Consider the following 24,988-nt stretch of genomic DNA (forward strand, 5'->3'; position numbering starts at 1 on the left):
GGACATGGGGGCCATAAATATTCCACTTGCAGAGGTGCTGGGTGGGGTGGGTCCCAGCGGGAAGGTCGAGACGTGCTCATGACCAGTCGCGACCCAGGTGGCCTGCACAAGGGCTCAGTGTCCCCCAAGAGTCTCTCGAGTCCCGAGTCCCAGTGGCCACTGCTATAGCACACTGGCGTCCTGCATGGCCTGCATCCACCTGCGAACAAGACAGCACTGTCCCCACGGCCCTGCCACAGAAACCCCGGGTGACCGCACAGATCACTGTCACCCCAGGCAAGGGGCCATGTCGCACCCAGGGCCTGGGGAGGTGCAGAGGTCCACCTGGATCCGAGGGCTGAGCCCCTCCCCAGGAGGACAGGGGTGGCCCCGGGCAAGGAGCAGGCCAGCACGCCTGGGCTCCGGGTGGCACCTGGGGGACAGGCGGGGGACTGGGGAAGGACGTTCCTGGTACCTCTGAGCGACACCCGCGCTCTCCGCCTTGAAGCTGTAGAACAGGGTTTTCTCGTGGTAAAGGTGGAACACGGGGCCGCCTCGCCGCCCTCCTCCTTTTCGGGGGCGATGGTGAAGCCCAGCAGCGGCATGCTCTCCAGGGCCACCTTGTCCTGTGGGGACCATGGGGGGTGGACAAGGAGGGGCGTCTGGGGGCCACCCACACTCACCTCCCACCCTCGCCTCCACCCGGGCCACCCCAAGGGGGAAGGAACATTCTAGAACAGCCGATCAGGAGGAGCCAAGCATTTTCTCCTTCATTCCCTTGTTCAATCGTCACTAGGATCATTTTGAATGCTGTCCCCATTCAAAAGAAGAAACTGAGGCTCAGAGAGTCTCCCAGGGTCACCCGGACTGTGGATCTGGACCTGCCATGCCTTCTGACCCGGCCTCCATCAGCGCCTGACCAAAGACTCGGTGCCCAGGTGGCTAATGACAACCTCTGATGTGTTCATCCCTCCACACCCTCATTTCCAGGATGAAGACCTCGGATGTCCCTGCTAAGAAGTCGCTAGCAATTCCATGAGATATACCCAGAGGGGGCAGATGATCTTAAAAACAAGGCTCTGAGGAAAATCTCTGTATAGATTTTTTTTTTTAATCTACTGGGGACTGAACCCAGGGCTGCTTTCCATGTTAGGCCAGCACCCAGCCACCGAGCCACAGCCCCATCCACACAGGAAATATAAGTATCTTTGGCCAGGAGCAGTGGTCATGCCTGTTATCCCAGCAGCTTGGGAGGCTGAGGCAGGAGGATCGTGAGTTCAAGGCCAGCCTCAGCAACTCAGTGAGACCCTGTCTCTAATCAAATATATATATATGGGCTGGGGATGTGGCTCAGTGGTTAAGTGCCCCTGGGTTCAATCCCTAGCACCAAAAAAAAAAAAAAAAAGATTTTGAACCAATCTTTAAAAATCTCTAGATTGGGAAAAGTGTTTGACAAGATGCAACATTCATCCGTGATTTGAACTCTCAGTAAAGTAGGAGTTGAAGGGAATGGCCTTAACCTGACCCAGGAAGGACATCTATAAAAAATCAACAGCCAACATCGTACTCAGAAGTAAAATCCTAAGTGCTTTTCCCCTAAAATTGGGAACAGGGAAAGAGGGTGCTCACTCATGAGCCTAACCTGATACGCACTAGAGGTGCTGGCCACTGCACTAGGGCAGGAAAAATAAACAAAAAGATGAGAAATGATGAAGGTCACACAGAAGTCAAACTATTTCCTGGAATCCCAGTGGCTCTGGGGGCTGAGGCAGGAGGATCATGAGTTCAAGGTCAGCCTCAGCCACTTAGTGAGGCCCTGAGCAACTCAGGGAGACCCTATCTCTAAATAAAATATAAAAAGGGCTGGGGACGGGGCTCAGTGGGTAAGTGCCCCTGGGTTCAATCCCTGGTACCAAAAAAAGAAAATATTGATAAATAGACTTCAGCAAAGTTATGAACTGCTCTTCACCAAAAGAAGGAATAGGTAGCACCTATAGAGGCTGGGCCTTGTGTCCTCAGGACTCTAGGGAGGCCATTGTCATGCCACCCCCTTCCCCCATCTAAACTGCTAATGTCCCCCACGCGTGTCCTGCAACGTTGCTTGAGGACCCGGCTGTGGCAGGGTGGTGTGGGGAGCCACCACATCTGGAAAGCTCCTCACACACCTTACAGGACAGTGGAGCCTCCGAGAGGCCGTGGAGAGGAAGTCCAGCCAGCCAGTCAGTGGTGACAGACACTCTGTGAGTGTCCCCTGGTGTGCCTCCTTAGCCGGAGGCCTCTCTGGGCCCTGGAAGGCTGCTGGGCCACATTTCAGTTTGTTGTGGGATCAAAACTGCCCCCAGCACAGAAAGCCCCACCTGGGTGACCGTGAGTAAAGGTCACCTCGGTCCCCGGTGCCTGGGCCCTCAGGCTCTGGAAGAGCCCCCCACCTGTCTGCCTGCTTCCCTGCAGGCCCCGTGACCCCGAGGAGGGGCCTGAGAGGAAAGCATTGCACCCTAAGGAAGTGACCTGGGGACATCAGCCGAGCCCCGCTGTGGTCACCAGGGAGTGGCCAGCGTTGTGCTCTTCCTGAGGGGGACAGAACGCAGCGAAGACCCGTGTTGAAAGGGGGCTTGGCCTGAGGAGGCTGCCAACCGGAGGGTGTGACCCTTTCACATGATCCAACAGGTTTCCCTTGGAGCAGTCCCCAGCCTGTGACCACAGCCCCACAGCTGTCCACCTTGGGAGCTGGCTGCCGGTTTTGAGGGTTCTCTAGCCTCTATTGTAGAGGATGTAAGACGAGCTTAAAAAATGTCACACTCTTTTTTTTCTTTTTGGTACCAGGGATTGAACTCAGGGGCACTTGACCCCTGAGCCCCCTCCCCAGCCCTATTTTGCATTTTATTCAGAGACAGGGTCTCCCTGAGTGCCTCAGGGCCTCGTTTTGGCTGAGGATGGCTTTGAACTGGAGATCCTCCTGCCTCAGCCTCCTGAGCCGCTGGGATGACAGGAGCGAGCCACCTCGTCCAGCTGTTTCACTTTTTACTGGGGCGTCTGATATCCTGCAGCCATCAGATACCCCAGTAAAAGAAATGGATGGACAAAAGGGGGTGGCTTCTAAGCTGCAGAATTTTGTCCCAAATCACCCCCACAGAGGGCACAAAGGAGTTTTCTCCTGGGGCACGGCCGGCGTACCCTGATGCAGGGCCTGTGACAACTGAAGACTTCCTTGTGTCCTTCCACATACAGGACCCTCTTGTCTCTGCAGAGAGACTGCAGGTCCCTTTGGTGGGGACCAGGGGGAACTGGACGTCCACACCCAGCAGGCCACTGCTCTACAAAGGCTCCCTGCCGGGAGGAGTGGCCCCTACACAGGGATCCACAGGGCCCTGCGGGGGAAATCGCGTGGGCAGACCCCAGGGGGGCCTCGAAATGCTACCGTTACCTCGCTGGCCACGTAGGTGTAGAGCACCTTGCCTTTGATGACAAACCAGAGCTTCTTCCAGTGCCGCTTGCCCCTCTTACACCGGCTCAGGTAGCCGCTGATGGCAGAGCCCTCTCCAGAGGCCGTCACCTGGCAGAAGGGACCACAGCAGTCAGGGCGACAGGCGGGGGGGACACAGTTCAAACACCAAGGGGAGAAGCTGCAGCAAGCCGCCTGCCTGCCTGAAACCCGAGATCGGGATCTAGTTAGCATCAAGGTCAGCACAGCAGACTTCAGGGTGTGACAGACAGGATTTAGGGGACCCAGGGGACCTGCCGTCAAAACCTGCCTTGGAGCCGTGCGTAGTGGTGCTCACCGGAGGCTGAGGCAGGAAGATCTCCAGTTCAAGGCCAGCCTCAGCCACAGCGAGGCCCTAAGCAGCTCAGGGAGACCCTGTCTCTAGATAAAGTACCAAACAGGGCTGGGGACGGGGCTCAGTGACCAAGTGTCCCCGAGGTCCGTCTCTGATACCCTCTCCTCTCGACCAAGAAAAGAAAGTAACGGGCTGGTTGTCCTCTCTGGGGACAGAAAGAGGCTGGGGATGGAGAGGAGCTCACTTTTCACATCTCCTCTTTCCACGTTTGTTAACATGAGTGTCACGGTGCTGGGGGTGGAGCCCGGGCCTCGGGCACGGCCAGCAGGACTCTGACCGCTGAGGGACAGCCAGCCCTGTTGCCCACATTTGTGACTTGCAGAAGGAGCGGGTCAGTGGGCAGAACGTTGCCTGTTTCTAAACGTCATCCTCTGACACCCTAAATCCTGCCACCTGCCACCTGCTACCTGAGACGAATATTCAAGGAGAAACGTGGAATCCACGGGTGACACTTTCTTGGGGTGTGTGGCTTTGGGACGGGCTGTCCTAGACTGGGGCTCGCTCAGACCCAAGGCCCCGTCTGCACTGTGGTGGGCACTGGGTCTGCGCCGCGGAGGGAGAGTGGGGACCAGTCAGGCTGGGCAGGGAGGCCTGTCTCCCAGGGGACAGTGGACACTCCAAGTCCCCATCTCCTGCGAGGCGGCCCGTCCCGCCTGACCTCCGTGAGGGCTGAAGGGACCTTCTTTTGCTTCTTGAAGGTGGAGGGGAAGACGGCGGCGAGGGCGCTCCCGGAGGAGAAGCGGGCGGAGGTCAGGGGGAAGCTCATGCTCAGGGGCCGCTCTGCAGGGGACAGAGGCCACCAATGGCTCAGGCTGTCCCTCCCCCGGTGAGGTGGCACCAGGAAGGCGGGCACAGTCCCTCCCACCAGAACAGACAGAGGCCATGGGGCAGGGGCTGGGCTACCCCCTCTGGTGGCCTCTGTGGCTCCCGGGTGCCCTGGGGTGAGCTTGGACCTCCAGGTCCCCCAGGGCCACTTTCGTCCACTCGCTCCCTTGTGGGGGACGTGGTTTCAGGCGGGGACAGTGAGGCAGAGGAGGAGACCCGGGCCACCCACCTCTCACGGGGCCGGGGCCGGCGCTGCCCCTCTTCTTGAGCTCCCCGTAGCAGCCGTCGCACACCTTGGCCACGCGGCCTTTGAGGTGCCTCAGCGGGTACTTGTTCCGCGAGCAGTTCCGCCACACGATCTGCGGGACACGTGGGGACACGCACCAGTGAGGCTGACCAGGGCCCCTGCCCGGCTGGCCCCGCTGGCCTCTCCTCCAGGGAGCCCTGAATGCTGACTGTCCCCAGGTGTCCCGACCCCTGCTTCCCGGGCCACGTGCTACTGCTCCTGAGCAAGTCCCCTCAGGCCTCCTGAGGAGCCTGTCCCCGGGGTGGGGGGGGGGATCTACTCCTCCCTCCTCCAGGGACCTGCCATGTGTCCTTCACAACTGTGTTTTGGGGCGTCTCCTGGAAACAGAGGGGACACCGGGACAGGAGGGGACCAGGGGGAGGCAGGGGGCAGGTCACCGCAGAGTGCTGCTGACTCAGGTCTGTGACGCACACACAACTGGGGAACCAGCCCCACCGTCGTGTGGGGTCACAATGCACCCCAAAAGTAACTGAAACACTAAACATGGTAAGTATGGAGCCACCTCGGGATTTGGAGCATGGTTACGAGTGACCCTAAGTGTTGGCGAGGACGTGGGGAAAGGCACCCCCCTGCATGGCCGGTGACACTGCAAAGCCAGCCTCAGGGGAAAGCAGGATGGAGACTCCTCAGGAAACTGGGAATGGAACCACCCTGTGACCCACCTGTCCCACTCCTTGGCTGATACCCGGAGGACTTAAAGTCAGCACCCGACAGGGACGCGGCCACATCAATATTTACAGCAGCACAATTCACAACAGCTAAACGTGGAAACAACCCAGATGCTCTTCAACAGATGAACAGATAAAGAAAATGTGGTCTATAGACACAATGGAATATTACTCACCCATAAAGAAGAGTGAAATTACGGTGTTTGCTGGTAAACGGATGGAACTCAAGACTATCATGCCGAGTAAAATAAGCCAATCCCCCAAAACAAAGGCCGAGCGTTCTCTCTGATATGTATGTGTGTGTGTGTGTGTGTGTGTGTGTGTGTAGAAGTTCACTGCATTACACAAAGGGAACCAAAGGGGGGGGATGAATCGGATATGACTTTCCTGCGTTCACACATGGACACGCGACCAGTGACAGGCCACATCATGTTCAAGAAAGGGACGTCCCACTCCCTGTGTGTTTCATATGTCAAAATGCACTCTGGGTCATGTGTGTCTAAAACGAACAAATAAAAATTATAAAGTAACATTAAAAATAAAATAAGACTGCCCCCCCCCAGGGCCAGGTGGACGTGCCTTGCTCTGGGCCCTGGACCCTGGCTGGGCAGGGAGGCCCTGTCCCCACCCTGTGGCACTCACCTTGCCGCACGCGTGGCAGTGATGTCGCCTCAGGGTGAGGGAGAAGTCGCAGCCGCAGTTCATGCACATCATGACGTGGGTGACGGGCACCAGGGTGGGGGGCCTCTCCCCAGGCTGACGCCCAGCCGCTCCCGAATCTGCGGGGACAGAAGCGGCCAGCAGCGGGTCAGGCGGTCCCTCCCCTGCCCTCCCCTCCCAGGGTGTGGGGCGCAGGGGACTGCTGGCCTGGGCTGGGAACAGCTGGACCCTGAGGCGTGGGCAGGGGGTACTGTGTCCCTGGGGCGCAGGTCGGGGGTCACAGCAGGGTAGGGGCGTGGAAGGCCAGTGTCCCCAGGTCAGGGCGGGGACACCTCCCTGGTACCCGCTGAGGCTGGGAGCTGCTCCCCACTCACCTCCACGCTGTGGTGGAAGGCGGCCAGCGCCTGGGCCTTGTAGTCGTCAGGGAGAGCTCTGCTCAGGCAGCTGTACCACTCGTCCCTCTCGGCGCAGGAGCTGCGGGCACCGGCCTCGGCGAGCGGGGCAGCTGCGGCCTCCACCTCCCGCCCCTCTCTGGGGATCCACGCGGCTGCGCGGCACTACACCAGAGCCCCTCACCCACCACCAGAGCAGCCTCGGCCTGCAGGGCTACGTTTGTCATTTGTTTATTTGGATAGTCCCCCCAGACTAGGGTTAGATCCCAGTTCCTCATGGGACCATGGTGCACCCCTGTCATCCCAGAAGCTTGGGAGGCTGAGGCAGGAGGATTGCAAATTGGAGGCCAGCCTCAGCAATTTAGCGAGGCCCTAAGTCACTGAGGGAGACCCTTCTCTCAACAGAATACAACAAGGGCTGGGGCTGGGGCTGGGGTCAGGCTGAGCGCCCCTGGTTCTAGCCCTGGGGTGTGTGCGTGGAGGAAGGAATCAGTCAGTTTAGCTCCTGGCCTGTACCAGGGGCCATGGCTGCTGGGGTGCCTCTGGGTCTGCTTCTCCAACTCCAGCTCCCAGGGCCGTTGTGAGGGTGAAATGAAATAGGGGGTGTCCTCTGTCCTGTCCCTCTGTCCCTGGCAAAACACCTTTCCAAAGCAAGAGGCCCCAGGGAAGCCTAGAGGGTCCCACGATTTAGGAGGGCACAGAAGGCCAGGGTCCTCGTGGAGGGTGGGTGGAAGCTGGCACGGGTGAGCACCCCATCTTTCCATCTTTCCCCTGATGTCCTACAGGGCTCCCTAGAGGCTCACGCACCCCACAGACAGACTTCGCCAGCCCCCTCTCTGCGGAGCACTGCGTCCTGAGTGGACAGGGCCACCCCAGGGCTAGGGTCCCTCGGAACCAGCGCAGGGTGGGGTTCCCACAGTGCCCACCAGGTGGCGCGCACGGCCCGCGCAGAAAGCCCGCTCCCGAGCAGGCGGAAGGGACGCCCTGGCTGGGAGGGACCGGGCGCTGGGTGTGGGCGTGGGGGGCAGCCAGCTGCCGTGTGGGTAGGAGGAAATCCACGGGTTCCACGGCCCCTCCGCCCCCACTGATCCAGTGTGGAGAGTCTGGGCTGGCAGGAGGGGACGGGCCTGTCACTGGCAGGCTCCTGGATGCCACAGGCCAGAGCGCAGGGCCCAGCCCTGGGGGAGATGGGCGTCCCCACCTGAGGCCCCAGCGCGGCCTATCAGCACCCTCAGCCAAGGCTGGACCACAGACTACCCCCCCCCGTCACTGATTTGATCAAGGGGGGCACGGATCCCTGCCCAGGCACCCCCCCTCCTTCCCCTCCTCCCCCAGAAGGGACAGCCACCCCTTAAGTCCCCAGGGGATCAACCCAGGTCTCCTGCGGGACAGGCCACGTGGCCTGCTGCCATCGGAAAGTCATATGCTGAGATCCCCGCCCACGTGATGGGAGATGGCCAGGTCAGGAGGGCGGAGCCCTCAGGGACCAGATCGGTGTCCTTACCAGAGGCCCCAGAGGGACCCGGCCCTCCCCCCTCCAGGTCCTAGAGAGCAGCCCTGGTCCCGATGAAGGGGACCGCCGGACCCTGGCGCCAGCAGCACGTCGAACGCTGCATTTCCTGGCCTCGAGACCCGGGAGACAGGCTCCTGTCCATGAGCCGCCCCGAGGGGACACCCTGGATGGGAGGAGAGGACCTGGGGACCCTCACTCTCCGCCTTCTCCCTGCCCCCAGTGCGAGGCGGCAACACTGTGCGACCCACCCTTCACAAAGGGCCTTGTGAACACATTGTCACTGTCCCCCGAGGTCCTCTATTTTATGAGTATGGCGTCTTTCTGGGGAGTGAAGCCTCGGGTTTGGGGGGGGGGGGGGTTGTTTGTTTGTTTTAAATATGAGATTCCCCAGGGTCTGTGACCACAGGACAGTCAAGAAGCACTGAGATGGCCAAAGGTCCTTTGATCCAAAGGGACCCAGGATATAGACTGTGACATTCCAGACACTCCCACCCCCTGAAGTCCTGCCCTGAGTCCCATGACCCATACCTTGAGGCCCGGTCCATCCCACAGCCTGGCCCCACACCTCGAGGCCACACCCCTCCTGTGTTCCTGCCCAGACCCCGACGCCCCGCCCCTCCTGCAGCCCCACCCTGTCCCTGAAGGCCACACCCCTACCCAGCCCCGCCCCATACCTTGGGGCCCCGCCCACCCCACAGCCCTGCCCCAGGTCGAGGCCACACCCCTCCTGTGTTCCTGCCCTCCTCTGAGGCCCCGCCCCTCCAGCAGCCCCACCCTGTACCTCGAGGCCACGCCCCTCCCTGGCCCACTCCATACCTTTAGGCCCCACCCACCCCATAGCCCCGCCCCTCCCTCAAGGCCCCGCCCCTCCCGCAGCCCCGCCCCCTACCTGGCCGACAGCAGCAGGCAGCACTCGGGCACCTCCATCTTGAGCGCGTAGGACACCTTCTCCATCACGGGGCGGCTGACCTGCGGGACCCACAGAGCCCCTTCAGGCTGCGGCGGGAGGGCAGCAACCCACCTGCTGTCCACGGGTGGCGGTGGACAAAGGGGCCTGGCCCTGCCACGGACATCCTCTCTGCCCCAGGGTCCTCATGGGCAGAGGGTGGCCCTGGTGCCATGGCTGAGGCTGTGGGAGGTGTCTGGCTGCTGGCGCCGTCACCCCCAGGAAAGCTGCAGTGACCGTCCCCTCCGGGGCAGCCGACAGGCACGCTGTCCTGCTGGACGGACGCCTGCTCCGTGGCAGGGTCTCCCACGGCCTCCAGGAGCCCCTGGATCCCTGGCCCGGTCCTCCCCGCTCCCCGCCCTGCCCCTGGCAGGTGCCTCCTCTGTCCTCGGTGGCCTCAAAATCTATTGCCCCAAACCTCCTGCTCTCCAAGAGTGCCCCAAATCCACCACGCGTCCCCATCCTCAGGACCAAGGTGCGCTGAGCGAGGCCACACGGGCGTGCCCACTTTTGTGGCAGCCATTACTACAAGGGCCACATGTGGAAAGGACCAAGCGTCCCTTGAGGGGTGAGTGCCTGACCCAGCCGTGCCCCACACACACACAGAATGGCACTGAGGAAGGAGCAACCGGACGCCTGTCACCACACAGATGGGCCTCAGCGGAGAGAGCCGGCCACAGGACATGACCGCTGTTAGGGGTCCGCGTGCAGGAGGCCCCGGGAGTGATGGAAGTCATGGCCACAAAAAGAAAGGTGGTTCTGTTTGACCCAGCTATCCCGGTCCTTGGTCTACACCCAAAGGACTTACAATCAGCACACTACAGTGAGGCAGCCACGTCAATGTTTATAGTAGCTCAATTCACAACAGCTAAGCTATGGAAGCGACCTAGGTGCCCCTCCATAGATGAATGGATAAAGAAAATGTGGTATATATATTCAATGGAATATTACTCAGCCATGAAGATGAAGGGAATCATGCATTTGCAGGCAAATGGACGGAGCTGGAGACTATCAAGCTAAGCAAAATAAGCCAATCCCCAAAAAACCAAAGGCCGAATGTTGTCTCTGATAAGTGGATACTGACTCACAATGGCCAGGGTAGGGGTAGAAGTTCACTGGATTAGACAAAGGGAGGGGAGGGGGATGGGAAGAAAATAAGAATGGTGGTTCCCAGGGGCTTAGGCCCTTTTCCCATCGGATATTTATCAAGTGCTCTGAGTGCTTAGGAGGCTGCCTCCAGGGAGCCCTCCAGGGTTCCCTCTCCCCGGAGGACCCGGAACATGCCACAGACCACAGTTGACACTGATTCCCTGGGCGGCCCTCTCCAGGCCCGTGGGGGTGCCTCTCCTCCTCCCCTGGGGCCTCCCAGATGCCCAGCACCAGGCTTTACCTTCATATTGGCCACTGCCAACGAGCTCTTCAGCCGGTACTTCCCGTCCTTCTGGGGATACGTGTACAGAAGCACCTCGCTCATCTGGGGAGAGGGGAGGCTATCAGGCTCCTCCTGGTCCCTGTGCCGGGCTTCAGTCCTGGAGGATCCCTGAGCTCTGGGCTGCACAGGCATCCGGCACTCCCCAGGGACCCCGCGGGTGAGCAAGACCATTCTGGGCTGAAACGTGAGCCCCTTCCCCACAATCCCACTCCGAGTTAAGACGCTCAAGAAGGGCCAGGCATGATGGTGCACGCCTGTCATCCTAGTGACCCCAGAGGCTGAGGCAGGAGGATCCCAAGTTCGAGGCCAGCCTCAGCAACTCAGTGAAGTCCTAAGTGACTCAGTGAGACCCTGTCTCTAATACAAAATACAAAACAGGGCTGGGGATGGGGCTCAGTGTTTGAGTGCCCCTGAGTTCTATCCCCGGTACCCACAATAAAAACCAGGGTGTGGTGTGTCCATGCTACAGACTCTGGACACTGCGGAGCAATCCAAGGGTATGCACCACCAAGACTTGCAGATGAATCTCAAAATCCTGCAGAGTCAGGGCAGCCGGACACAAGCCTGTAGCCTGACCACTTTAGTAGGAAGGTCCCCATCAGACAAAGCAATGCTTAGTTGCGGAAGTCCAGCCAGTGGCCACCTGGCTCCCTGGGGCAGCTGTATCTGCCACTGTCTTCCCGTGTCCTTTTCCTTCCGTGGGACCCTGAGGGCTGAGGGTAAGGCCCGTGGGACTGACCTCCCTGTTTCCAGAACCCACCACAAAGGAGGTGCTCGGCAAACCTCAGACATGGGCTCTGGGGCGCGTGCTCAGAACTCAATGCTGTTGCTTTGCCCACAATCCTAGCAAAGTGCAAGAGGCTGTTAGAGGCAGCCAGGATGGACAGGAACAGGGAATGATGGAGAGAAACAGGATACCCAGAAGACAGGAGGTGTTAGGATTGGGTCTTGACTATCCCCTGAGTGCTCCTGTGTGGAAGGCTTGGTCCCCAGCCTGGTGCTATTGGGGCGTATGGTGCCTTAAGAGGCGGGGCTTAGCGGGAGGTCTTTAGGTTCTTGGGGGTGTGTTCTTGAAAGGACTGTAGAACCCCACCTGACCCCTTCCTCTTCCTCTCTTTGGCCTCCTGGCCCCGAAGATGAGGGGCTTAGCTCTGCCTTGACGCGCTGTCTCACCACAGGCCCCCAAAACAGGGCCAATGGGCTGTGAGGTGGGGCTCCCACAACTGAGCCAAGAGAAACCTTTCTTCTTTTTAAGTTGACCCTCTCGGATGTCTGTTACAGTGATGGAAAGCTGACTAACACAGTAAGTACAGGATCCTGGCGGTCCTGGGACGGGGACAGGGAGCTGCCCATGTGTCAGTGAGCCACCAAGGTTGACATCGCTACGCCACAGGACGTAGATCCTGCCCTGCTCCATTTTACCTGTTCCTTGCCACTCGAATATGGGCACTGGACGATTTCATGGGACTAGAGGGTCCAGGGGCTGGTGTTGGGTGGGGACAGTACTTACCAGAAACAGGTGCCGGGGATGTCTGCTCTTGCCCCTGACTTTCGCCAGTGTCCCTTCCTTGAGAAACTCCTGTGGGGAGGGAGGCAGACCTCAGTCACCTGGCTTGGGCCACTGCTGCCCCAGACAAGGGGCAGGGGACGACCCTGAAGACTCCAGAGGACCAGAAAGCAGCCCCCCATGGAGGACCCTCAGGCCACCCGAGCTCTGGTGGCACTGAGGCCTCTCAGGAGCATCTACGTCACTGTCCCAAGCCCTGACACCCTCCTGGTGATGGCGTGGTCCAAACCACAACCTCCTCCCTGTTTGCCGCCATGAGGAGCTGACTTGGAGCAGAGCCTCTGAGGGTTGGCTAAAGCGGCCGAAGACCTGGGAACAGTGGCTCCAGCCCCCCTTGCTCCAGAGGCTCCGAATGCTAAGGACGATTTCACAGCATCTCAGATCAGCGGGGTCATTGGAAGTTAGAATCTGCTGAGCCCAATCTTTCATTCCAAGGGCTAAAGACCACATTTCTGAACTGTTTTTGAACTGAGTTATAGGTTTTTATTTCCCAGTTGGAGGCTTCCAAGTAAATAAATTTCTCTTTTTTTTTTTTGGTGCCGGGGTTTGAACTCAGGGGCACTGGACCCCTGAGCCACATCCCCAGCCCTTTTTATATTTTATTTAGAGACGGGGTCTCACTGAGTTGCCAAGGGCCTCGCTAAGTGGCTGAGGCTGGCCTCCAACTTGCGATCCTCCTGCCTCGGCCTCCCATGCCGCTGGGATGACAGGCCTGAGTCCTGGGGCCTGGCAAAGACCGTATTTTTAAGATGCTTTCTTCAGGTTTGTTCTAGAGATGATCTTCTGCTTTTGCAGCTACTCGGGACTGAAAATACTTGGCGCCCCCTCTTCCCGGAGTGAAGAGACCCCCCAGGACACCCAGAACCAACCAGTGCTGGGGCGGGGGAGCCTGGTGCTCCCCGCAGGGCGGCACTCACCCTCCCTGGCTGCAGGAGGTCTCCCTGGCCCCGCACGCTGTGGTCGATGTGGACCAGCTTCTGCAGGTTCTCCTGGGGGCGAGGAAAGAGGGTCAGACCCTGGAGGCACCTGTCCCCTCCGTGAGGGGCCGCACTGGCCCCCAATCTGGCCTCTATAAACAGCAGGGGGGACGCTGGGCAGAGCCAGGCCTGCGGGATGCCAAGGCTGGTCCTGCTGTATGTGCTGGGGACGGACCCTGTCTGTCTCTGGGCCACAGCTCCTGCTGTCCCAAGGCTGGGCCTGGTCTGTGCAGGCTCACAGCCCACGGGGTGGCCTTGAGGGACAGTCACCCAGAAAACGTCCCCACGGTCATTCCAGCCTCCTTTAGGATGTGGCGAGGCTGCGAGAGGACGGGGGGGGTGGGGGGGACATGCTTCTCTCCTCCCAGAAGGCTCCAGGGGCCTGTCAGTCCCAGCTGTCCTTAACTCTGCGAGACCCCAGGTCACCAGCCGGCCCCTGAACTGAGTGCTAAAGCCTAACACGCTCCTCCCTACAAACGTCACACCTCGGGCGACACACGGGAGGACGAGGTGGCTGGCAGCTCAAATGTGAAGGCATTCCCAGAGGTCGAGGGTGGGCTCCTGGCTGGACCCGGAACAGCCCAGAGAGGTGGACACGCGGGAATCTGCACGTGATGGCCGGTTCCCTCCCGTGAGTCTCCGCCAGGGGCTCAGGAGGCAGACTGGGGGCTGGGGACGGGGTCAGAGAGAGCACCCTTGGGAGGTGAGGGGGCCCGGGCTGCCCAGGACCCCGCCCGTCCCCAGAAGCCTCAACTGATTGTGCAGAACAAGAGGTGACAGCCGGTGGCACTAACACACAGGGACTTCAGAGTAACATGATCAACCTGATGGAAAGGGAATTCGAGGGGCAAAGTCAGGTGACGTGCAGGGACACGGAGAATTTCACAGAGTCGAACGGCAATGTTTCTAAAGACCCACAATAGCCACAAGAAGGGACTCCTTCCGCAGGTGTGGCCGAGGAGGGGACCCACAGGGGGAGGATGGATCAGTAAAGATCTAAATGGAAACAGAGAGGTGGAGGGAAAATGTCTGTGGGTGCGTCACACAGCATCCAAATTAACTAAAGGACCAATGATGGGCAGGTTCCACCAAGAAGCCTGAGAATTTCGACAGGTTTCAAGCCGCCTGAGGCCCCTCAAGACCCACAGAGACGCGCCAGGGTCCAGCTTCCAAAAATCAGAACACAAAGGGCAGATGGTGGAGGCCCAGAGGAGGGACAGGCGACTTCTCGCCCCAGACTATGGAGCCGGCAGGCAGTGGAGAGCCATCCTCAGAGCACCCAGAGGACAGAGCTGGTCCACCCGGACTTGTGGACCCACCAACAGAGTCTCTGAGAACCAAGGGCCAATGGGACGGCAAAGTGGACGGGAGAGGACGGTGGGCACCCGCCCCCTCGCTGTCGAGGGGGGACATTTCGGAGAGCAGGGGGGGAAGGCCAGGGTGCTCTGTGTGTGACGAGGTGAGTCGGAAACAAGGTGCAAGTGGCTCTGTGTGCAGAAGGTGGTCCCCACGGGTTCTCGGGAGAGTATGGGCGACCGCCTGGTTCCGCCAGCAGAGACGGCTTGAGAAAATGAGGCCCCGTGAGCAATGGCTGTACCTAGGGACCCAATCTTGGTTCTTGTATTTTTTTTTTTTTTTTGGTACCAGGGATTGAACCCAAGGGCACCTTAACCCCTGAGCCCCGTCCCCAGCCCTTTTTTTTTTTGTATTTTATTTAGAGACAGGGTCTCGCGGAGCTGCTTAGAACTTGGCTAAACTGCTGAGGCTGGCCTCCAAATTGTGATCCTCCTGCCTCAGCCTCCTGAGCTGCTGGGATGACAGGTGGGCACCACTGCACCTAGCTCCAAATCTTGTTTTTTTTTAAGACCATTATGTGATGAAAGGTTCTAGGGATTCCTGGAGAAACGGCTGATTCTAAGACAAGGACTATCAATACAGGACATGGACTGATCTGGAATATCAAACAACAACGCCTCAACTCATGTCAACGGGGGCGTTTGAAAGGGGCACGGAGACTAACTGCAGGAGCTCCCAATGCCACGGCTGGACTGATTATAGAAACAGAGCACAGCAGCGGGGCACGGTGTTGTGGGCCTGTCATCCCACCAGCTCGGGAGGCTGAGGCAGGAGGATCGAGAGTTCAAAGCCAGCCTCAGCCAAAGTGAGGCCCTGAGCAGCTCAGGGAGACCCTGTCTCTAAATGAAATATACAAGGGGCTGGGGACGGGGTCAGTGGCTAAGCGCCCTGGGTTCTATCCCTGGTACCAAGAGAAATCAAAGGCCAGCTTCGGCAAAAGGGGAGACGACGCCATCGGACGCATTTTAACTGGCTCCCTGGCTGTCTATGAGGATGGACGGCAGGGCCAGGCTGGAAGCCAGCAGGCAGGACAGGCCTGGGCTGTGGGGGTGGCAGAGGCCACGGAGCTCAGGCCCTGGGCTGGGCCCGTGGACACCCTCCCATCTGGCCATGCAAACATGAGGTGGCCATTGGGTCCAGAGCAGAGGCCTGGTGCAGCTGTGCCCAACAGCTTGAGGAACAATGACCAGCCTGGGCCGTGGCTATTCCAGTGGCCCCCGGGGGGTGTCCAGGGCCAGCGCTTCCTGACCCAGTTTCTCCTGGGAGGAGCAGAGGGCTGTGGGGAGCCCAGCCCGTCTGCTGCTGAGCCCCGAGCCCCTCTGCAGGGAACCGTGCTGCGTGTGCAGATGCCCAGCTCTGGGGCGGGGACCCGGCAGACACCAGAGAGGACACATCTAACCCACCCAAAGTCAGCTCAGTGGGCTTCAGCCTCTGTGCCCAGCCCCTCGTCACCAGCCAGACCCGAGTCTCTCCCCAGACTCCTGTCCCACCTCGGCCTCCTCAACTCCAGGCCTCTGCCTCCTCTCTCCTGCTTCCGCAACTGTGCAAATGTCCTGGGGCACGGTGCTGCACGTCCACTCCTCGCACTGAAACGGGGACACTCACGTCTCTGGCCCGAGCAGCCCGGGCTGTGTCCCTTCCCTGAACTCTGCAGCTGTCTCTCTGCCTCTCTGGTGACATTTACTGGGGTTACGTGCAACCAGACATTTACTTCTCCACTGAGCGGGACCTCATCACGTGTCTCCAGTCCACCCCACGACGGGAGGCCTGTCACATGGGAGGTGGCCCAGAAATGCTCCTTCCCCTCCTCCTCTCTGCACAACTCACAGCGAGGACGCTCTGTGTTATCAGCCGTGGCCCACAAGCCACTGTCACCCCCTTCTGTCACCGCGCTTTCCCCCTCACTAGCACTCGGCCTCAGAATCATTCTTAACACAGAAGCTGAGGCGTGCCCACTGCGTGCCGCAGCAGGGACCCACCGTACCTGAGGTCACACAGCAATTGTTGGGGCCAGAACCCAAGGCCCTCTGCAGGGTCCCGCGGGATCAGTGATGGGGTCTCCCGCGTCAGGCAGGGCAGGGTGGGCACCAAGGGAGGGTGTGCAGGGCTGGACTTACCACCTGCTCCATGCTGTCGTAGGTTCGGTCTGTGACTTTGGAGATGAGGCTCAGGGCTCCTGGGGAGGAAGCAGAGTCAGCCCCCGGCCCTTTGGGGAGGGCTGGTCCGGCTGTCCCCGTCCTCGCCTCTTCCTGCCCCTCCCCACTCGCCCCTGACCCCTACTCGTTCTCTGTGCGGGGTGACACCAACCCAGCTCTCCCTCCTCTGCCTCCGTGACCCTGACTACCCTGACCAAGCTGAGCCTCGGTTTCCCGGGTATAAACTGGGACGATACAGTGGGGACCGTCCCAGCTGTTCACACGCAGGGGTCGCTGCGCTTTAACCACGGAGCCACGTCCCCAGCCACTTTTTATCTTTCATTTTCCGACAGGATCTTGAAAAGTTGCTTAGAGCCTCACTAAAGTGCTGAGGCTGGCCTCCAACTGGAGATCCTCCTGCCTCAGCCTCCTGAGCCGCTGGGATGGCAGGCGGGCGCCACGGCACCTAACTGGGTGACGTTTTTAGACCTGCCCTCCTGTCACTGAGCCGCCACCCCCTCCCCTCTCGTCCTCTCTCTGACTGGACATCAGGCCACCGCAGGGAGTTCCCCAAGGCTGAGGACAAAAATTGTGTCCCAGCCCTGGGCACGCGCACAGTGGGGGGAGAACGCGGCCCCTACCTCTGGGTGGCGGGGACTCACCCTGTGTGTCATCGTATTCGGCCGAGTCCGGGCGGAGGTTGTTTAAGTAATCTGGAGGCAGAACAGAAGAGTCAGCCAGGCGGGGGACAGTCCCTCGTCCACAGCGGTGTCCCCTCCGCTCTCCAGACTCGGGGGAGCTCCAGAATGGGGGGCCCAGGCTGTCCCCCCGCGGCCCATGGCAACACCAGTACGGCCCTCAACACCGTGGCCGGTCCCCTCTGCCCCCTAAGGGACCCAGGTGTTCTTCAGCATTATGTTGACCTAATGAGTCGCCAGCAATTCTCTTCTTTATTTTCTGAGTTTGTATAATATTAGCATTATTTAGTCCTTAAATATTTGATGAAATATGCCTGTAGTTGTGAAGAAGAGGAGATAAGAGGTTTTAAATGATGAATTCAATTTTTTAAATGTTTTTAGTTGTGGATGGACACAATGCCTTTGTTTTATTCATTTATTTTATGTGGTGCTGAGGATCAAACTCAGTGCCTCACATGTGCTAGACAAGTGCTGTATCACTGAGCCACAACCCTACCAAATTCAATTTCTTAAACAGATACAAAGATAGATTTTCTGTTTCTTCTTCTGTTCATTTTGAGTTGTAAATTTTAAGGAATTTGTGCATTTCATCTCAGTTGGTAAATTTAACCCATTCCTTAAAAGGTGAAGAAACTAAAACTTAGATATGACAGGCCACATAGCAAATAAGGACCAAACCCAAGAACTCATATCTTCAGAGATACAGCCCATTGCTCTCAATCTGCCACATCCAGACTTATCCCACCTCCAAAAGCCACAGGGAACTTGTCTAAGGATCTCTCCAGAAATGACATACATGCATTCTGTACAACCACATGCTGCAGCATTTAATATGACCTGCTGACACACATAGTTGTTCAAGGCAAAAATCACTAAACCGCACACTTCAATTTTAGCAGTCTTACCTGCCAAACTCGTCTGTAAACTAAAAATATTAACAGTTCCTACCTCATGGTTTTTAATGTATGGGCAATATTTAGCATAGTGTATGGTTCTCTCTCTGGTCCATACTCACAGGACAAAGTTCACATTTTCTTATTTCTTCCTTCTTGGGGAAACACCTCAGTTGAGACCTAAGGGAAGATGAGCAGATAATTCAGGTTTCTGTAACTTGCCATCAAGAATGCTGACTGATACACCTGCTGTGCATACGAGGCTGTGAGCATAGGAGCTGATATGACACCATCCATCCCTGTGCTCACACTGCTGGCTGACTGCAAAGAAGTTCAGAGCATTTCCTGGGTGCTTGGTTATGCACCATCTTTCCTCCTTGACTATCCCAGGAAGAGGACATCTCATTAGAATTAAGCTGGGACAGAGGGCAGGGGAATAATGACCACACAACTGATGTTTGACTTCTCCACATACTTCACCCCCATTCTAGAGTCCAGAGACCATAGCCAAGCTTAATCTTATGGGCCTATTTTAAAGTTTGGCAAAATAATGATTGTAAAAGCCATTTGCGACTTTGCAAGTCTTTTTAAATGTGCCTCATTCAGACATAATGGGCTCATCACAAGTGGCACTTTCCTTGCAAAGGAAGAGGGAGTAGAAGACATAGAGGAGATGAGGCATGAGAAAGGAGACCTAAGAGCAGATCCAGAGCATGCTTGGAGAAGACCCCAGCTCCCCCAGGCAGGGAAGGATGATTGAAGACACACCAGTCAGCACTGCGCACCCACATGCAGCCTGCACCTACGACATGCTGGCAGGAGCAGCCTGGGTGGAAAGCATCTGAGAGCATCCAGGAAAATTAAAAGTGCAAATATTCCTAGGAAACCTTACATAGAAATAGAAACATCAGGAAGTTCCAGGGTGTTTATGGAACATTGTGTCAAAACTGCTAGCAAATTGTTCTTTTATCAACAGGGAACATTTAGGTGGTGTTCATGTTGCACATTATTAGCATTCGTGTCAGCCAGTGGAGAGGAATGGATTAAAGCTGTCCAGCTGCATTGGAGGGATTCCACACCCTGGAGGGACATCCAAAGATGCAGAAGAGTGAGTGTGATAAGACCCATTTTTTTTCTTTTTTCCCCTGTCATCTGCTGAGCCCTTGGCATTATTGGCCTTGTGAGTCAGCTTTTCATTACTCTGACAAATACCGAGATAAATCAATTTAACAAGAGTAAAGGTTTATTTTGGTTCATGATTTCAGAGGTTTCAGCCCATGGTCGGTTGACCTTATGGATTTTTGTAGCACATCGTGGCAGGAGTAAGTGGCAGAGGAAGCCTCTAACGTTGCCAGTCCAGGAAGCAAAAAAGAAAGAGGCTGGGGTCACAATATCCCCTTCAGTAGAATGCTCCTAGTAGCCCCAATTTTTCAGTTAGCACTCCTTCATAGTGCTACCACCATGTCAGGATAGCACCTCAGTCTGGTGACAAGACTGAAATGGTGACAACACTTGGGCCTTTGGGAGCACTTACCCAAACCACAGCATTGTCACTATCTATAATGGCCCTCACAGACCACCATGAGAAGAAGAGAGCCCCTGCCAGATCCTGCCATTTTAAAATAATGACAACTCCCAGTTGGTTGTGCATGGTTTTACTTAGTTTTATATGTTATACAAACAGTGAGGAAAACATCGTAATGCATAGTGGAATATTCATGAGATGCTGATGTTGAGGAGGGAGCAAACCCAGCAAATGTGAGCCAAAGTCTGAGCTAAGACAGGAATATCACATTTCTGTTTGTTAATTTCATGTATGTGGTTTTTGCACAGTAATACAAGTTTCTTTCCATTTTTTGAGTGCAGTTCTTGAGTGATAAGGATGCATTCATGTTATTTGTTGTGACCCAGGGTGGGGCTTCCCAAGCACAGACAGACCAAACCAAAGCATGTCCTGGCACATTCTCCTGGTGTGTGTGGCCGTGGCCCTCCCAGAGCCTGGACTGGTCCCCAGGGGCATGTACAGCTGGGTGGGGGCCAGGAAGCAACTCAGAGGGACTCTGGCTGGTCTGAGTGGGCTGATGAATAGCTCAAAGTAACCTGCACTTTGCTGTCCTACCCAACAGCTGACCTGGTGGGAAGGGCTCTGGCACTGCCCCTCCATCCTCCAGCCCTGCTTTCTTCCCTAGTGGGCTGCCCTTGTCTTATCTCAGTGGTGGCTTCTTGCAAACCAGGGCATGTTTTCCATCGTTCCTGACCACAGGAAAGTTTGAGGGATGCAGTGAGGATTGGGGACCTCCATCATTGGGGGAAGATTTCCTCTAGCTCCCTCTCACCTTCTGGGGTTGCAAACCCTCAGCTTTTTGGACACAAGGCACTATGACTGGCAACAGTTAGAGAGAGATGAAGGTTCTATTCTTCATTTCCCCAGAAGGTGCCTCTGGGTCCAGTTCTGCCCATTTTGTGCCTCTCTAGAGGAGACTCTGTAATCAGTAGTCAGCCTTCTGTAGGCTCAGCTTCTGCATCCACAGACTCAACCACCCTCAGATGGAAATGTTTGAAAAAATATTCACTTCATTACTGAATACTTAAAGACTTTTTTCCTTGTCATTTTTCCCTAAACAAGACCCTTGACAACCATTTCAAAGCATTTACATCTTAAAGAATTTCAGGTTGATTTAAAGTATCTGGAAGGAAGTCTGTGGAGGTTACATGCAAATTCTACACAATTTTTTAAGGGAGTAGAGCATCTGGTGATTTTGGTATTCAAGGGGTTCTGTGACCTATCCCGCTAGGATACTGAGAGGTATGAGTGGAGATGACTATTTGCTAAAACTTAGTGTCCTCTTGCTGTTCACTATTGGGAACTAAAGTGTTGGTGGCCAGGACCCCACCTGCTGAATGCAGGGATTGGCTGGTGTCTAGGAGGGATCCACCTACATCAGAAGTGATGTGCAGCATGGAGAAGCCAAGTTTAGTGTCCTCGTCCCCACTCCCTCTTATCCTCTGGCAGCCATCCTCCTAGGTCACCAAGTCCCACAACTGGTGTGTCATCTGGAAGAGTGTATGTGAAGGAGCCCTAGTCATCTGGGGGGGGGGGGTGTCAGAGAAGATCCAGGTGTGGATTTTGTTGTTGTTCTAATTAGTTGTACATGCCAGTAGAATGCATTTTGACACATTGTATATGAATGCAGCACAACTTCTTATTCCTCTGGCTGTACATCCTGCAGGGTCACACCAGTAGTGTGACTATATCCTACATGTATGCAGGGTAATAATGTCTGTCTCATTCTACTCGAGGAGGCCTTTTAATGGAGGGAACTGGGATGATCCACTAGGTAGTGATGAGTGCAGAATGGTGGTAGGGAGCACAGTGAGATGGAAAGGTGGGGAGGAAGAAAGAGAAATCCAACCTGCATGCTTCCGAAGGCTCCGTCCAGAGGCAAAGACCTATGGATGTACAAGCATGCCACACATACCAACCTCACAGTCAGAGATGGGCTGCATATAAGATGGTGGTCCCCTGAGAGTCTACTGCCTGGTGACATCATAGCCTTCTTCCCCCGTACAAGTACACTCTATGGTGATCTCAGAGGACGATATCACCTACTGATGCATTTCTCATAAAGAGTCCCCATTGTTAGGCCATGCCTGACTATGAAATTAGGAATATAAGCACAGAGAAAGACATCCACATGATGTAAACGTTCCATCTAACTGAGGCTTACCTTTTCTTTTTTGATTAATTTTTAATTTGTTTTAATTAGTAATACATGACAGTAGAATGCATTTGTGCACTTTGATATATCATACATAGATGGGATATAATTTCTCATTTTTCTGAGTGTACATATTGCAGAATCATATTAATCATGTAGTCACATATATAATACAGTAGTAATGTCTGTTTATTTCTACTTTCTTTCCTATCCCCACATCCCCTCTCCTCCCCTTCCTTCACTTCCCTCTACCTAGTCTAAGGTAATGGTGTTCTTCTCTAGTGCCCCCACTTTATTGTCAATTAACATCCACATATTAGAAAAAACATTCAGCCTCTGTATTTTGAGGGATTGTCTTATTATTGCCATAATTTCACTCTTCTTTAAAGCATGATGGGGACAATGTGTCTTCCGTTTCTTGAAATGGGAGGAAAGGACACTATAAGGCCAACCTGAAAGTTGGTAAGGTTGGCAGGAAATATCAGTTAGAGTCCAGGAGTCTCTGATGTGGTGGAGGGGTGAGAAGTGACGTGGCACAGTGTCCTGCATCTGCCTCCGTCCCCACAGTGATACAGAGAGCAGATGTCCGGCAACTATCTGTTGATCACAAATCTGCAACACATGGCTAGAATGATGAGAGGTTACTGGGGCCAACCAGGACAATGAGGGGTCACCAATTTGCAGTCCCTCCAGCAATGTATGAGTGTACCTGTTTTCCCACATCCTTGCAAACATTTACTGTTACTTGTATGGTTTTAGTTTAGTTTGCATTTCTCTAATTGCTAGAGATGTTGAACATTTTCTCATATTTTTTAACTGATCATACTTCTTCTTTTGTGAAGTATCTGTTTAGTTCCTTTGATTATTTCCTTTTTTTTTGGTACTGGCAATTGAACTCAGGGGCACTCAACCACTGAGCCACATCCCATACCTATTTTGTATTTTCTTTAAAGACAGGGTCTCACTGAGTTTCTTAGCACCTTGCAGCTACTGAGGCTGGGCTTTGAACTTGTGATCCTCCCATCCCAGCCTCTCTAGCTGCTGGATACTTATTTCTTCATTGGGTTATTTTTGTTGTTGTTGTTGTTGAGTTTGTTGAGTTCTTTATGTATCCTGGAGAATAATGCTGTATTTGAGGTGCAGGTGCAAGTAAAGAGTTTTTCTGGATTTTGTAGGTTCTCTCTTCATGTGCTTGATTGTTTGCTTTGCTGTGATGCAGCTTTTTAGTTTGATTCCATCCCATTTATTAATTCTTGATTTTACTCCTTGTGCTTTAGGAGTCTTGATAAGGAACTCAGTTCCTAAGCTGACCTATATTTCAGTCTCCTTTTTTCTTCTATTAGGTGTAGGGTCTATGTTATAAAGCATAAGTCCTTGGTCCACTTTGAGTTTTGTGCAGGGAGAGAGGAGTTTAATTTCATCTTGCATCATATGGATTTCTAGTTTTCCCTTTTGTTTAGCCTTTTGAAGAGGTTATCTTTTCTCCAATGTATATTTTTTGGCACCTTTGTCTAGTATGAGTAACTGTATTATTTCTGTGGGTTTGTCTCAGAATTAGTGAATCTAACTAATCCTTGCACATGTAATTAAGGATCTCAAGATGAGATCATGAAGATCATGCTGTATTAGCTGGGTGGGCTCTAAATCTAATGTCAAGTGTCCCTTCAAGAAGAGGAGAGGACACAGAGTAAGGAGGAGGCTATGTGAAGATTGGAGGTGGAGTTTGGAGTGACACTGTCATAAACCTGGGAAAACATAGGGCCATTAAAAACTGAAAGAGATCAGAAAGGATTGATGTTTAGAGACTAGAGGGAACATGGCCCTGTGGCATGTTGAGATTTCTCACCTCCAGAACCATGAGAGAATAAATTTCTCTGTTTTAAGCCACAAAATTTCAGGTAATTTTGCTACAGAGTTACAAAGACACATAGTTATAGATTTTTGAATATGTTCTGTACCTACCTGGTATGGAGTTCTTCTCAGTGATCTTTTGGAGGGTTGTTGTTGTTGTTGTTGTTATTATTATTATTATTATTATTATTATTATTATTTTTATGGGACTTGAGTAGAAAGGGTGATGGAGATGAAGGTATTCTTGCTCATTCATTTACTAAATGTGACTGTGCTTACTCTCATCCCAAAGAGAACAAGGTGGGTGGCTCTGAGAGATGAGGATACCCCCACTAATTGCATTTCAACCCCCTCAAGATGCAGACAGAGAAAGAAGGCCAGGAAGGAAAATGGCATTTTCAAAGTCATAAGGCAGGAGACTAGGCCTGTTCTTAGCTCTGCTCTATGTGAAATTTCACCTGTTTCCATATTTTATCTCTACTTTTCTGCATTACAGACATCTGACAACATGGTTTCTAAGTGTTATGTCAGATATGCCTGGTGACAGTTCTAGAAAGTAGACACTGTGCAGGGGGACACTGGGCAAGCCTTAGAGACACGATGACTTGTCCAAGGTCACATGAGAGGACAGGAGGAGGAGCTGGATTGAAACCTAGCTGTGTCTCCTCAGAGCTGGGACCCTGGCTGCACCCAGGCCTGTCAAGGGATGTGGGGCCAGTGTTGGGGTTGGCTGTGTACACACATAAAAAGTCACGGGGCTAGGGGAGAGCCAACAGAGGGACACACATGGGCTTATCTGGAGGACGGGTTAGGCCAGGAACCCCAAGACATGGCCTCCCTTCCTTGGTCATAGAGCCAAACAGAACTTGGAAGCCAGTAACCAGGCACCCACATTCTAGCAACAGCCTCCTCCCAGCTCATTTGCTTTAATCCTTTCGATGAAAAAGCATGTTTTGCTGCTTCCCCTGTGGAGGCCGACGTTTTAGGAGGCCACGCCGCCAGAGCTCCCCCTATGGCTGCACGGCCCCTTCCCCAGAGCCCATCCTTCGGACACCCCGAAGACAAAACTTTGGGAAACAACTGAGATCTTGTTTCAGATTCTGCTGCCAGTGCCTTGCTGGTGGTAGAAATGGCACTCCTCCAAGTGGGAGGAGGAGCTTTAGCCCTGATAGCCCTGGTGAGGTTCATCCAGGAGAGACTATCACCGTGAGTAGCCCTGCAGAGCCCCACCACC

At 55.0% G+C, this 24,988-nt stretch overlaps 1 protein-coding gene and 1 long non-coding RNA gene across 2 annotated transcripts in view; both read right to left on the bottom strand.

Moving 5' to 3' along the window:
* Nucleotides 1-24,988, bottom strand: part of LOC308635619 — a 159,675-nt gene that overhangs the window by 5,510 nt on the left and 129,177 nt on the right. The gene's annotated exons all lie outside the window — the stretch shown is intronic.
* On the bottom strand, nucleotides 2-21,822 carry LOC308636470 (FYVE, RhoGEF and PH domain-containing protein 5-like; the record flags this gene model as incomplete). Its single annotated transcript, XM_081271982.1, is given in 16 exon segments — nucleotides 2-199; nucleotides 455-533; nucleotides 536-605; nucleotides 3,404-3,532; nucleotides 4,474-4,595; nucleotides 4,870-4,999; nucleotides 6,258-6,370; nucleotides 6,373-6,394; nucleotides 6,650-6,749; nucleotides 9,070-9,149; nucleotides 10,517-10,600; nucleotides 12,069-12,137; nucleotides 13,043-13,114; nucleotides 16,576-16,634; nucleotides 17,256-17,450; nucleotides 21,795-21,822. Coding segments are annotated over 16 exon segments (1,389 nt in total). The 3' UTR covers nucleotides 2-162.

The sequence above is a fragment of the Spermophilus citellus genome, assembly GCF_964194105.1.
Source record: "Spermophilus citellus genome assembly, chromosome: 17".
Taxonomy (NCBI): Eukaryota; Metazoa; Chordata; class Mammalia; order Rodentia; family Sciuridae; genus Spermophilus; species Spermophilus citellus.